Source organism: Chlorocebus sabaeus, chromosome 24 (assembly GCF_047675955.1).
Source record: "Chlorocebus sabaeus isolate Y175 chromosome 24, mChlSab1.0.hap1, whole genome shotgun sequence".
Lineage (NCBI taxonomy): Eukaryota > Metazoa > Chordata > Mammalia > Primates > Cercopithecidae > Chlorocebus > Chlorocebus sabaeus.
This window is the reverse complement of record NC_132927.1, coordinates 41,159,179-41,174,251: the sequence shown is the minus strand read 5'-3', so window position 1 is coordinate 41,174,251 and position 15,073 is coordinate 41,159,179. Positions and strand designations below refer to the sequence as shown.

The window sequence follows — 15,073 nt, the reverse complement described above, 5'->3', positions numbered from 1 at the left end:
ATGCTTTATCAAATATTAATACGCTGAGGTTAATAATAAGACTGTGTTCTCTCCCCCGGCAGTGTAGTCTGAGTGAACCATGTTAATAGCCTCCTCCATCTTTGGGACATTTCTGTGGGATTTGTTCCCAAGGGCAAGCTCTGACCCCAGGCCTTGACTGTGTTTATGGCTCTCAGGAGCAGCCAGTACCCATTCTCCCTGCCCCATGTGTCCTCTACATGCTGCTTGGCTGAGGAGGTGCCAAGGGTGTTGTTTTCAGAGCATCTGTAGCAATTTTCCATTTTCCCTTTATAACATGTCACTGAGAGAGAGTGACAAGGAGGGTAGTAGCAGCTGAGTCTCTGCCAGCATTTTACCTCCAAACCCTTTGGCCTTCAGACTCGGGAAAGTAGATCAACCAGAGAGTCTCATTTTACAGTCTAGTGAGACAGAGGTAGATGAAATAATCCCACATGCGTCTATATGCATAGACACATGTGCACGGCAAATTATGACAAATGCTATGAAGATTTGCTGGGAACTGTAAAGTTTGTAACCTAAACTGCAGCTCAGTTCAGGGGATAAGCATGTTTGAGTCAGAGCACAGGGTCGGTGGTGTTGATAGGAGAGCAGGCAGGGGCCACCTCACAGGCCTGATAGGCCACCAGCGTTGCCAAGGTCCTGGGCAGGAAGCAGAGGAAAACTCAAAAGGGGTGGCTGTGGAGTTTAAGGAGGGAGTTCTTTGCCAAACAGTGGTGAGGTTGAAGGGTCCAAGAGAGGGAGCACTAGCTGTGGGCTGCAGGACAGGAGCTGAGCCTTCAGGAGAGGGTGGAGGGTAGGAGCTGCTGCTGGCCCATCAAAGGACTTTCAGCAGGAAAATGACATGGTTAGATTTGGGTTTTTAGGGCTCACTCTGACTACTAAGGATCACCCTCTGTAGGGAGAACGGGTTGTGGGGAGGCTGTGCAGAAGTCCGGTAAAGAGAAGATGCTGTTTGAGTTAGCTTGTTACCCATAGATGAGGAGAAAATGGTCTACCTGGCAATATCACTCTTCTGTCCTCCTGCCTCTATCGTTAGGAGACCTTGATCAAGTCACTCTTCTGCTCCTCGGGGCCTCTTTATCCTCACCTGTAACACCAGGGGCTTGAACTAGATGATGCCCAATGGCCTTCTAGCTCTGAGAGTTGGAGCGGAAGCCACCTATGGAGTGGTGTTGACAATGTGCTTCTTTACCCTGAACCATGTAGCTTTGGTTCCTGGCCTGGGGAAGGGAACTGATCCTTTTCAGCAAATCGGTGCTTCTCCAGAAACTCTCTCTGTTCACTAAAGGCATCACCTAGGCTGAGGCCAAGTCCTGGACTGTCTTGACTTTTGCAGCCTCATGTTCTCAGAGAGTGTAATCTCTCTCTGCAGCCACCACCTGCATGCAAGACAACCATGCCTGATATTTGTGCAACTGCTTCATGTTCTAGCTGCTTTTGTTCAGGTCATCTCCATGACCCTTCACCCACTCTGTGAAGTGGGCAGGGTATAGCTGTTGTCATCTCCCTAGAGATGAGGAAGGTCACAATGCCAGGAAGTGGCCAGGACAGGACTAGGATCCCAGGGCTTTAAAATCATCACAGCGCTGCTTGGGCTGCAGCCCGCGGACCCTATTGAATGTTCTTCATTCTTACCTTTTGTGCTCCTTTGCGGCCCCCCGGAGATGCCCCTTCCCATTTTTCCTTCCAACACCAGCCTTTTGAGCCTCTTGCCTCCTGTCTCTCCCCTGTCCAGTCCCATTTACACAGGACAGTTAGAATCTTTGTCCTCCAGCACACTTTCGGGAGGTGCTGCTTTACTTAGGAACCTCCGGGCTGTTATGTACCTGGACTATAATGTTCACATTCCCTAGACTGTCCTGCAGCTGCCTTGCTCTGGATAAATTCACTGCTTCTCACCCCAACTCCCAAAACCTGCATACCTGTACACACATGCACACACACACATAGGCACTTGCCCGTTGCCACCTGAGGGGCTTTGAATATGACCTCCTTTTTCTTCCCTGCCATTCTAAAACCATTATCATTTTTAAACTCCAGATGAAAACTAGCCTTCTTCAAAAATAAAAAAACTTTTTGATTTAAACTGGTCTACGATAACTTGTTTTCTTTTGCAATAATATATAAAGATCATATTTTATGTAAAATGCAATAAGAGCTGGACACAGTGGCTCATGCCTGTAATCCCAGCATTTTGAGAGGCCCAGCAGGGAGGCCAGGAGCTCCAGACCAGCCTGGCCAACATGGTGAAACCCTTTCTCTACTAAAAATACAAAAAAGTAGCGGGTGTGGTGGCACATGCCTGTGATCCCAGCTACTCGGGAGGCTGAGGCACAAGATTTGCTTGAACCCAGGAGGCGGAGGTTAGTGAGCTGAGATCCCACCACTGCACTCCAGCCGGAGCGACAGAGGGAGACTCTGCCTCAAAAACATAAATAAACAAATAAAAAAGCAATAAGATATTTGCTTCGATATCTTTTTAACATTTTTGTTAACAAGAATATATATTTAATATAGAAAATATGAGAAAGATAAAGAAAAGCAGAGATTTTGTTAATGTCTCACATAGACATTTTAATTTCTATAGATGTATGACTGTATAGGTCTGTGTATATATTGTTATCTATAATAGTATAATCTTAGACCCTCTTTCATGTAGCAATATGCCATGAGTATCTTTTCATGTCAGCAAACATGCAAATTATTTTAATGGCTATATTGTCTCCCTTTGAATTACTATACCCTAAGCTCAGCCTCCCAAGTAGCTGGGACTATAGGCGTGCACTACTGCACCCGGCTTCTGACCACTTTAAAATCAGTCTTATGGGCTTTATTCTTGTATGTGCATCTTAAGATAGGTAGCAAGCATCCTAAACTTCCATCTTAGAATCACCCCTAGCTATGTTGCAAATCCTTAAGGGTTGGGGAAATAGCTGTTCACAAAACCAGTGTGATGAAAGTTGGTTGAAAGGAAAATTCCTCTCCAAACTGGTTAAACAGAAACAGTAGAATTTGTGTCATCATCATTTATGATGTGTGCCTGAGAGTCTGCCCCATGCTAGGCTTTATTGTGGATTGGCATCTGTGTCATTGAGGTTTGCCACAAGTTCATGGCTGTTAAAGTATGGCTCACTTGGCCAGGCAAGGTGGCTCATGCCTATAATCCAGGCACTTTGGGAGGCCAAGGCACGCGGATCACCTGAGGTCAAGAGTTTGAGAACAGCCTGGCCAACATGATGAAACCTGATCTCTACTAAAAATACACACACACACACACAAAATTTAGCTGGGTATGGTGGTACGTGCCTGTAGTCCCAGCTACTTGGGGAGGCTGAGGCAGGAGAATCACCTGAACCCTGGAGATGGAGGTTGCAGTGAACCAAGATCGTGCCACTGCACTCCGGCCTGGGTGACAGAGGGAGACTCCATCTCAAAAAACAAACAAACAAACAAAAACAACAACGGCAAAACAAAGCATGGCTCACTCTGGTTCCCTTAGCTCTTGGCTTCTTGGCATGAGAAGGAGAAAAATCACAAGTTGTGAACCTGCAAAGGGCTCAGCATGAAATGACTGTTTTCATAAGACTCGTGGTCCATGGGCCTCCCTTGGTGCCTTTGCTCCTACTTGTCTTTCTGACCTCCTAGTTTTACCTGTAGCTTAAGGCTGTGAGTGACTGAAAATGCAGACTTCCTTGAGATAGAAACTTTTTTTACTTTTCATCTATTAGTCCTCAGGGTTTACGAACTTTATATCCTATTTTTCTTTATGGCATCTGTTGTTTCGTATTATAAAAGCAATATATGTCCGTTGCAAATGTTTTAGAAAACACAGAAAAGAAAAAAAAAGTTACCCAGTATTAGGACATAGGTTTGAAAATCTTAATTTTCCCCCAAAATACATTACAATATCCTTTCCTGTCATTGAAATTTCTTTAACAACCTTAATGGTATCCTCATTAATATACCAAAATATTAAATTATCCCTTGTTTTTGATTATTTAGGTTGCTATTTTCTATTCTTGAAAGCAAATTTTTTTTAACAGAAAAAGGAGGGATAGGCACAAAACCGTCAAGGAATGTAATAGAAAGCTACTGAAGCAATAAATAGATGGACCCAGAAATGGGAGACAAAGCTTCCAAAGATAAGATACTTCAACTTTACCGTTTGGTTTAAGGACGGCTCCTATTTTTAAAACAACCCCACTAGGGACTTTTGATGGTGAACTTCCCAGATGCCTGTGACGTCAGGGGGTGAAGCAGGTCCTGGAGTGGGTGGGGCTGGCGGCTGGTGTGCTGCTAACCAAGAAGGGAGGAGGGAGGACCCACGGGAAGCCTGGCGAAGGAGTAACACAAGAAACAGACTGAGCTGTGATCCTGTGGGGAGACATTTATGCTTTAAACCCCCGTAGGGAGTATTCAGAGGGCAGAACCTCAGGCAGTAGCTGTGTGGGGGTCGGGGAGGCAGAGTGTTCCTTGCTCCTTACAGACCTCACTTCCCTTTTGCATCCAGGGGCCAGTGCTTCTGCCATCGGCCTTGCTCTCTCCTTTTCACTTCTCTTATGGGCTCAGGTGGTTAAAGATGCTTATGATTTTGGCCTGGTGAAAAATCCCTAAGGCAGGAAAACACACAAAAGGAATGAGGCTATCTTGGAAAAAGGAAGAAAAGAAAAACATGTCAGTATTTTCTTTAGGCTGGGCGCGGTGGCTCATGCCTGTAATCCCAGCACCTTGGGAGGCCAAGGCAGGCAGATCACCTGAGGTCAGGAGTTTGAGACCAGCCTGGCCAACATGGTGAAACGCTGTCTCTACTAAAAATACAAAAATTCGCTGGGCATGTTGGCACACGCCTGTAATCCCAGCTACTCGGGAGGCTGAGACAGGAGAATCACTTAAACCCAGGAGGTGGAGGTTGCAGTGAGCCGAGATGGTGCCATTGCACTCCAGCCTGGGTGACACAGCGAGACTTTGTCTCAAAGGAAAAAAAAGGAAAAGGAAAATATGTCTATTTCTGTTTTGAAGAAGTAATATATACACCCAGTAAGTAAAACCCAAAAGCTGTAAAAGGGCAAATAACAAGTTTTACTCTCATCTCAGTCCCCCAGACATCCAGTTCTTTTCCCACAACCTCTGTTTATCATTTCTTGTGTATCTTTCCAGGAATATTTTATGCATATATAAGCACATGGTCTATATTGTTTTTCCCCAGCTGTAGTTTTTTGTTTTTTTTTTACTGTATACTGTTCTATGTTTCTCACCCAATGTATCTTGATGATTGTTTTATATTAGTATATAAGCAGCCTCCACATTCTTTTTTTTTTTTTTTTTTTTTTTTTTTGAGACGGAGTCTCACTCTGTTGCCCAAGCTGGAGTGCAGTGGTGCGATCTCGGCTCACCGCAACCTCCGCCTCCCAGGTTCAAGCGATTTTCCTGCCTCAGCCACCTGAGGAGCTGGGATTACAGGCATGTGCCACCACACCTGGCTAATTTTTGTATTTTTAGTAGAGAGGGAGTTTCACCATGTTGGTCAGGCTGGTCTGGAACTCCTGATTTCGTGATCTGCCCACCTCAGCCTTCCAAAGTGCTGGGATTACAAGCATGAGCCACTACGCCTGGCCTATTTTTTTAACTAAAAAAATTTATCAAAAGATTTTTAAAATTTAAAAATGCAATGAATTTCCAACTTCTATGTAGATTTTTTTTTTACCAGTGTATGAATAGATCTATAGGATAAATTCCTAGAAGTGGAATTACTGGGTACAAAAGCATGTGCATTTGTAATTCTGAAGGGTCTTGCCAAATTGCCTTTCATAGAGGTTGAGCCAATTATACCCTCTCCAGCAACACGTGAATGTTTTTTCACCACATCCTTGCCAACACAAGTATTTTATCAGACTTCTTGATCTTTGCCCAGCTGATAGGTGAAACATAGTGTGTTCGTGTATTTTCATTTTACTTCTTGGCTTTTATTATGCAAAATTACAAACTGATAAAAAAGTAGAGACAAAAATATAATAGGATCATTACATTATCACCTGAATTTAACAATTGTTGATATTTTGTTATATTTGCTGATCTATTTTGGGGGTTGAAGCATTGTTAAAGTAAATTAAAGATCATCATGATATTTCCCCCTAATTACTCTAGTATGTATCTCTGAAAAACATGAGCATTTTCCACCTAACCATGGTACCATTATTACACCTAATAAAATTAACAATAATTCCCTAAAAATATAACTGAATACATACTTGATATTCAGATTTTCCAAGTTGTCTCAAAAATGTCTTTATGATTAGTTTGTTCAAACAAATTAAGGACCATTATTAGATTGTGTATTTGCGTGTGTGTGTGCGTGCACCATTATTAGATTGTGTATTTGCATGTGTGTGGGTGCGTGCACCATTATTAGATTGTGTATTTGCATGTGTGTGTGTGCGTGCACCATTATTAGATTGTGTATTTGCATGTGTGTGGGTGCGTGCACCATTATTAGATTGTGTATTTGCATGTGTGTGTGTGCGTGCACCATTATTAGATTGTGTATTTGCATGTGTGTGTGTGCGTGCACCATTATTAGATTGTGTATTTGCATGTGTGTGAGTGCGTGCACCATTATTAGATTGTGTATTTGCATGTGTGTGTGCATGCACCATTATTAGATTGTGTATTTGCATGTGTGTGTGTGCGTGCACGTGGGCTTTTAATCTGGACCTCTATTATGAGAGACTTGTACATTTTTTTATACTTTTTTTAATACATTTAAGAGACGCTTACAATTTTTTCTGTTAACTCTTTGTTCACAGTATTGGTCTTTTTCCTTGTTAATATATAGGTGCTTTTTGTATATTGAGTATATTAGCCCTTTTGTATATTAAGTACATTAGCCCTTTAGAAATTTTTTTCCTCATTTGTTTGACTTTGCTTATGGTGTTTTATCCAATACAAACTTTTTTCTTTTGAGGTGGGTCTCAGTCTTTCACCCAGACTAGAGTGCAGTGGCATGATCATAGCTTACAACAGCCTCAAACTGATCTCAAGTGATCCTCCTGCCTCAGTCTCCTGAATAGCTAGGATTACAGGTACATGCCACCACACCCCTTTAATTTTTTAATTTTTTTGTAGAGATGCAATCATATTATATTGCCCAGGCTACTCTCAAACTCCTGGCCTCAAGTGATCCTCCTACCTTGGCCTCTCAAAGCTCTGGGATTATAGGTGTGAGCCACAATGCCTGGTCCAACACAAACATTATTTTAATGTAGCTGAACTTTCAAATTTTTATTTTATGGCTTTTGGATTTTGTGTCATATTTTGAAAGCCCTTCCCTACACTAATATTGTAGAAAGCATTTACCATGATTGATCTTTTCTTGTTGTTGTTATTGTTGTTTTGAGACAGGGTCTCATTCTATCACCCAGGCTGGAGCACAATGGCAGAATCTCGGCTCACTGCAATCTTCAGCTCCCGAGTTCCAGTAATCCTCATGCCTCAGTCTCTTGAGTAGCTGGGATTACAGGCGTGCGCCACCATGCCTGGCTAATTTTTGTATTTTTAGTAGAGACGGGGATACGTCATATTGGCCAGGCTGGTCTCGAACTCCTGACCCAAAGTGATCCACCTGCTTTAGCCTCCCGAAAGTGCTGGAATTACAGGCATGACCCATCACGCCTAGCCTTATTTTGGTATTTTTATAATTTTGTGGTTTACATTTCAATTTTTGACCCACATGAAAATTATCCCGGAGTATGAGGTATGAATGTAACTAACTTTTCCTGCCTGTCCATCCAGTTTTGCCAATACTCTTATTGAGTAATCCATCTTTCCCCTTCCTATTAGAAATGCCGCCTCTATCAGCCATTAAATGCCAGTATGTACTGGGACTATTTCTGTCCCATTGATATATCCATCTTTTCATATGCTAGTACAACACAGTTTTACTATAAGTTTACACTATTCTTTGATAGACAAAATATCTGGAAAGGTTGGTAGCCCTTTAGTACTCTTAATTTTTGGAATATTCCTATGTTTGGTTGCATGTTTTTTCAGTGAAGTTTTTAATTATTTGTCTTTTTATCCCACAAATTCAAACTGTATAATTTAAATATATTTAAAACACTCTTAAATATATACTAATTTAGGGTAAATTGATATCTTGATGATGTTGAGTTTTTTATTCAAGACCTCAGCGTGCATTTCCGTTTGTCCAGATTTTCTTGTGCATGCCTCAGGAGCCTTTTAAGGTTTTCTTTGTATGGATTTTGCATACTTCCTTTGAGATGTAATCTGAAACATTTTGTATCTTTATTAACATTGCGGGCCTTACAAATTCATATTTCAGGAAATGACCCTGCCACACCTTCAGTGCCTCCTTTGCCTCTAGGATTAAATTTTTTTTTTTTTTTTTTTTTTTTTTTGAGACAGAGTCTTGCTCTGTCACCCAGGCTGGAGTGCAGTGGCGTGATCTCGGCTCACTGCAAGCTCCGTTTCCCGGGTTCATGCCATTCTCCTGCCTCAGCCTACTAAGTAGCTGGGACTACAGGCGCCTGCCACCATGCCCGGCTAATATTTTTGTAGTTTTAGTAGAGACGGAGTTTCACCATGTTAACCAGGATGGTCTCGATCTCCTGACCTCATGATCCACCTGCCTCGGCCTCCCAAAGTGTTGGGATTACAGGCATGAGCCACTGCGCCTGGCCAGCTTCTAGGATTAAATCCAAACTTCTTAGCCTCTCGTTTAAAGCTTTCCACATCCTGTTTAAAACCTGCTTTCCCCTATAATCCCAGCACTTTGGGAGGCTGAGGTGAGTGGATCACAAGGTCAGGAGTTTGAGACCAGCCTGGCCAATATGGTGAAACCCCATCTCCACTAAAAATATAAAAAATTAGCCAGGTGTGGTAGTGCACGCCTGTAGTCCCAGCTATTTGGGAGGCTGAGGCAAGAAAATCTCTTGAACCCAGGAGGCAGAAGTTGCAGTGAGCCGAGATCGCACCACTGTACTCCAGCCTGGGCGACAGAGCAAGACTCCGTCTCAAAATAAATAAATAAATAAACCAAAAACCTGCTTTTCTCTAACCTGTAGCTATTCTCTAGCCCTAGCCCCTGAATAAGCTTTGGCCTTTTGTTTTTTGTTTTTTGTTTTTTGTTTTTGTTTTTGTTTTTGTTTTGAGACGAAGTTTTGCTCTTGTTGCCCAGGCTGGAGTGCAATGGCAGGATCTTGGCTCACTGCAACCTCTGCCTCCTGGGTTCAAACGATTCTCCTGCCTCAGCCTCCTGAGTAGCTGAGATTACAGGTGCTTGCCACCACACCTGGCTAATTTTTTGTATTTTTAGTAGAGATGAGGTTTCATCATGTTGGCCAGGCTGCTCTCAAACTCCTGACCTCAGGTGATCCACCTGCCTCAGTCTCCCAAAATGCTGGAATTATAAGCATGAGCCACTGCACCCGGTCTAGCTTTGGCTTTTTATACCTGTCTACTTGGACTCATTCTGTCTCCCTGGCTCCCCTCCCCTTCTGACAATCCAAAGTGGCTTTCTTCACCAGGTCCCCCCTTGACTACTCCAATCGGAAATGACCTCTTTCTTCTTGGAACCCTTGAGCATTGACCATATGTGTCATGTATCTGATATGGAATTCAGTATTACCCTGTGATGGCTTTTGTGTTATTAAAGTGAACTGCCACTTATTTCTTATGTGCTTGCAAAAGTTAATTGGTGGGTTTGAGTGTTGTTTCCTCAACTGTATCTTAAGGCCTTGGGGAGAGTGAGCTGCCTAACGCCCCTGCAGCACCTAGGACAGGGCCCACTAGTAATAGCAGCAGTAGTAGTGACGATAACAATGAAAGTTCACATGACGGCAACCTTTCTCTGTGCCAGCCCGTTCCATGTACGAACTCACTTATTACTAGATAAATATATTTGAGGGTTTTAGTGTCATGGGTGTATATTTGACCTCAAACTAAACCTTTGAAGGGTTTTAGGTCACCCAGTCCCCATACTCAGACAATAATTCTGGGTCAGAGCTGATCAGGGAGGAAGATGAGTTTTCTAGGCAAAGGCCTAACACACAGCAGGGAATGAGGATGGCCACAGCCTGGGAAGGAAAGGCAAAGAAAGAGGAACAGAGAGCGCTGTGCACAGTGGCTCATGCCTGTAATCCCAGCACTCTGAGAGGCCGAGACAGGAGGATCACGAGGTCAAGAGATCAAGACCATCCTGGCCAACATGGTGAAAAATACAAAAAATAGCCAGGCGTGGTGGCGCACGCATATAGTTCCAGCTACTCAGGAGACTGGGGTAAGAGAATCGCTTGAACCCAGAAGGCAGAGGTTGCAGTGAGCCGAGATAGCGCTGCTGCACTCCAGCCTGGCAACAGAGCAAGGCTCCGTTGAAAAGAAAAGAAAAGAGGAACAGAAAGGAATGAGATGCCGGGTTTGATGGCAGCAGAGGCTGTGAACCAGTCCATGCTGGTGGACTCACCCCCTTTCCTGCACTGGCAGGGTAGGGCTCTGGAAATAAGGCCTGGCTCCTGGCAGGGCTGTGCTGAGGCCTCCTTCCCATGGTGGGTCCCAGTAGGATGGTCTGGGTCCCCTGGGGACAGCAGGCCCAGTGCACAGCCACCTCTCTTCCTGTCCACACTACCGGGGTTCCCAGCCTAGCTGGCTCCAGGCCACCTGCCTCTCCTGCACTTGGAAGGCACGGGATGAGCGTCTGGGCTGTGCGGGAGTGAATGTGCTGAACACGCCAATGCCAGGCGGCTGGAGCCAGCCAGCTCATGGAAATGCCTCCCACCCAGGGGCCTTTTCTCCCCTTCCGATCATCATTAGCCTCTCGAAATATTTCCATGTCTCAACATTGCAAAGCGTTTTGGGGCTCTGGGGATTCTGGGTGATTTCACTCCAGCCTTCAAATAAAAGGCAGCTAGGAAGCCACCTGCCTGTGCTCAAAACCTGTGGCTCCCATGTTTGAGGGTCCAGGGGGCATCATTCATGTGGTGAAAACTGGGGAGATCCAAGGGTGCTTTCTGATACTTCTGCACCAATAAATGCACCAGCCCAGTGGCCTAGAATTAATCCATGTTCCCAGCTAGAAGCACTCCCTTACCCTTTGCCAAGCACAGATAAATAGGTCTCAGCACCCATGTAATGAATTGTTTGCATTCTTAACGACAGGAGAAGGAGGAAGAAATACTTTCACTTTGGGGGACACCTACCTGTAAAGGGGCTAACATTTTCACCCCCCTTAGTCAGAGGCTCCGCACCTGACCTGAAGGGCTAGCTACTTAAAGAATAGATCTGGTTTCTAGGGAAAGAACTGTTGAATTCTGGGGCTGGCTCTGTTGAATCTAAAAATGCCCCAGAATAAATGTAATTGCTTTCCGTCCAGTATGGCATCAAACCCTGTTTAGTTACATTTTGCTGAAGCAGCATTTAAAATCAGGAAAGTGGTTTAATTTGCTGCTGACAAAAGGGTAAGGGGAGTTTTCTCGCTGAAACTTTGCACAGAGGCCCAGAAAAAATGAGTGCCGTTTAAATTCTACGTGTATTTAAGATTCACACAGTCAGTATTAGTACTTTTCCTCTTCTTGGAAGTCTTATTTAGATGGCTGCTGTAGAATTCTTCATGTATGACTCAAGCCCTCATCATATTTATAATAGACTCTGTCTGCCTCAAGGATAGGGACCATCGGTCTTGTCCTTGAGTTCCCCACCACCACCCAGGGCCTGGGACCTGACGGTTGTATGGTAAACATTTGCTCTATGGGTACACAGAAGAATCAAGGGTCTGAGTTCCTAATACCAAAATAGCCATGAAACAGGAAGACATCTGATGCAGCAAGCCTCAGGAACTGCCAGGATTCTACCCTTGAGGCAGAACTGGCTGAGCTCCTCTTTTTGTTATTGTTGAATCAGATATTTAATAATTTAAAAAGCCAGCCCTTTCACGGTTGAGGCTCAGTTGAGCACACAGCCTGCTTCTACTGCGCGGACACCGCTCCTGGCTAGGCCACTCCAGGTGTGTCCTGGCTGTGATCTCCCCCACCCAACCATGTACCCTCCCCAGGGATTCTCCACAACCTCCAGGCCCAGCCTCACTGCCAAGTCACCTCCTGCCCTGAATCTTCAAACCTAAGTGCCCAGAAGCCAACTGCCACCAAACTGTTCATAAATCCAGAGAGGGCTCACTTCTCTCTTCTCACCTTCAATTCTATCTTACTTGTTTTTCTTCTTTTCTGCTACTTTTCTTTTTTTTTCTCCCTCTCTCCTCCCCTATCCTTTTCCCTTTATTTTGTGCCATCCCAGTCTTCTGTCCTCTCTCCAGCATCTTGCCCGAGCTTCCCCAGGTAATGCTCATGCCTCACTTGGACAGACCACCAGCATTATTTGTACAGAGGCATTAAGGAGTACCCCACCTGATCTGGTACAGCATGGGCCAGGGGCTTGGCTTGGGCTGATGCTAATTTAGGGTGGGGATGTCATGTCACCTTCCCAGGGGTGAGAAAGACAGCATAATGCCACGGACAGCCCTCAGCCCAAACCTTCACTATCCTTACCCCCATATGAATCACACATGCTACATATCCTGTTCCATTGCTCATCATTTTCCTCCCCCTACCAGGAACTCCTTGAGGGCAGGAAATTTGTTTTACCTCTGTGTGTCCTCAGGCCTAGCACAGTGCTGCCACATAATAGGAACAGAATCAATGTTTGTACAGACAGCCACAATACAGCTATGGAGTACTGATGGTGTGCCAGGTTCCAGACACTGGAGACAGACAGGTGACCAAGACGATTTCCCTGGGCTCAGGGAGCATCCAGGAGAGAGAAGGAAATGTAAATGCAGGGAGCAGGGCCCAGGAGGGGAGACCCAACCCAAGTGCCATTGACACCGGCTCTTAAAGGATGAATTAGTGTTAAGTGAAGGAGGTGGGGCAGAGTGGAGGGGCTCAGAGAGAGCATTCTAGGCAGAGGGAATGTTTGATGGGTGGATGGGTAATCCTGGCATTGAAATCTGAATTCAGTGGCACAACAGTACAGAGTAGTCTGACTGATACAGGGAAACAGATGCTGAATTAGGAGTGTCCTGATACTGTGCATAGAATATGATGGCAGTGGGAGTGATCTCCTTACTGCCTCTGTTCTGGTGGTATGTGGACCGGTATTGCTACATCTTGATGGCAAATGCTCCCAGGAAGGGAGTGGAATGAATACATCGACCTCCTCTGGCAAGCGTGGGGGTACCCTGGGCTTAAGGTAAAACCCCTTGGCCCCATGTCACATGGACCCTGCCAACCTCAGCACCTCACCAAGGTTCTTCTCTCCACCCAGATGAGCGGGAAGTTGTTCAGAAAAAGACCTTCACGAAATGGGTGAACTCGCACCTGGCTCGAGTGTCCTGCCGCATCACCGATCTCTACAAGGACCTGCGGGATGGGCGCATGCTCATCAAGCTGCTGGAGGTGCTCTCTGGAGAGATGCTGGTAAAGTCCCTTCCATGGGCCCCGGGGCTGCTGCCATCGGCCCCTCTTCAGCAAAGGCATGGTTTGAGGGCATCTCGAGTTCTCATGGCCTTCCTAGTTTTCTCTCTGCTCCTTTGGGAGGCTCTAATACTTAGAATGGGAAGCATCCATGTGGCTGACTGGGTTCTCTGAATTCTTCCCAGAACTTCTTGCCTCCTCTGACCACTCCCACCCCTTCATGCTTCTCCCAGAAGCCATGCAGAGCTCCTGACTTTCACACTGGGCTCTGGGCATCTATAGCTGGCCTGTGATGGCCTGGCCCTCAGTCTGCCCATTGGGCTAAGATGCATCTCTCTTGGAACCAAGAGGAAAGTGTGGAAGCCATTTTGCTGTGTGTTTTACCACCCTTACAAGTGGAAATTTATTAGAGGCTGTCTCAGTTGTAACCCGCCAGCAACACTGTTGACCCCAAAGGAGAAGTAGATGAAGGTTTATGTTTTGCTCAGCACAGAGTAAGCTTTGTGTCCTTGGCCTGTCAGGCAGGACCCTCTTTTCCTCCATTTCCCCCATGTGTAAAATGAGGGCAATGATACCTGTACCTGATGAAGTTATTCTGAGATCCTCAGAGTCTGAATGAAAAGGCTTGAATGAAATGTTGCCTTTTCAACTCCATGCTGAAGTTCTGCCTCTCAACCTGCATTGAAATTCCACTAGACAGAGTTACCATGGGGAACCCATCAGATGATGCAGTTATCATCAGGGGAGAGGAGAAGGTTGATTGGCAGGGATGAACCCATTATCAATCACCAAGCTAAAAGTCACTCTTAACACTGACTGGCAGTAAACAGTTCTTAGAACTGTGCCTGGCACATAGTAAGTGATCAGTTAACCATATGTTATGCTATCTTATGCAAATGCCATTTATCGCCCACTCAGAGGGCTTTGTTCAGCCCTGGAAGGGCACTGATGCAGCCTGGTTGCCGCTCTCTGGGTGCTTGTTGGAGGGAATCTCTGAGTTTTGCTGAAAGGAAAGCACTGAATAGTGTCAATGAATGACCACGGGACTTGGAGTTTGGCCAAGAGGGTGGACGGTGGGTGCTTATGACAGGAGCTGGTCCAGGCTGCGGCCTCTGGGATGACTGTGCAGTTCCTCCATGCCCATGGGGGCCACTGCTGTCCCCCAGCCAAAGCCCACCAAGGGGAAGATGCGCATCCATTGCCTGGAGAACGTGGACAAGGCTCTCCAGTTCCTCAAGGAGCAGCGTGTGCACCTGGAGAACATGGGCTCCCATGACGTTGTAGACGGCAACCACCGCCTGGTCCTGGGCCTCATCTGGACCATCATCCTCCGCTTCCAGGTAGGTTCCTGGGGGGCAGAGGAAGTCGAGGGAGCCCTCAAGGCTGCACAGGGCCTGGGAATCTTCTAAAATGGTGAACAGAGTGGGGATGTTAGCGCACATTCTGGGAGTCTGTAAATCTGCCATGTGGGACAGTGCTTGTATCACCCCAAATCGTTGAAGCTAAGGGGGAGCTGCTCACTCAGTAGTATAGTCTTTTCAGGGAGAAGATAGAAATTAATTGGTAGCTGGGTTGAT

The 15,073-nt window shown here is 45.5% G+C and overlaps 1 protein-coding gene across 1 annotated transcript in view; it reads left to right on the top strand.

Moving 5' to 3' along the window:
* SPTB (spectrin beta, erythrocytic) overlaps nucleotides 1-15,073 on the top strand; it is a 137,155-nt gene that overhangs the window by 63,799 nt on the left and 58,283 nt on the right. Inside the window, exons 3-4 of the mRNA XM_037984121.2 lie at nucleotides 13,348-13,499; nucleotides 14,663-14,836. Coding sequence (XP_037840049.2) covers nucleotides 13,348-13,499; nucleotides 14,663-14,836 — 326 coding nt within the window. The remainder of the gene's footprint in view (nucleotides 1-13,347; nucleotides 13,500-14,662; nucleotides 14,837-15,073) is intronic.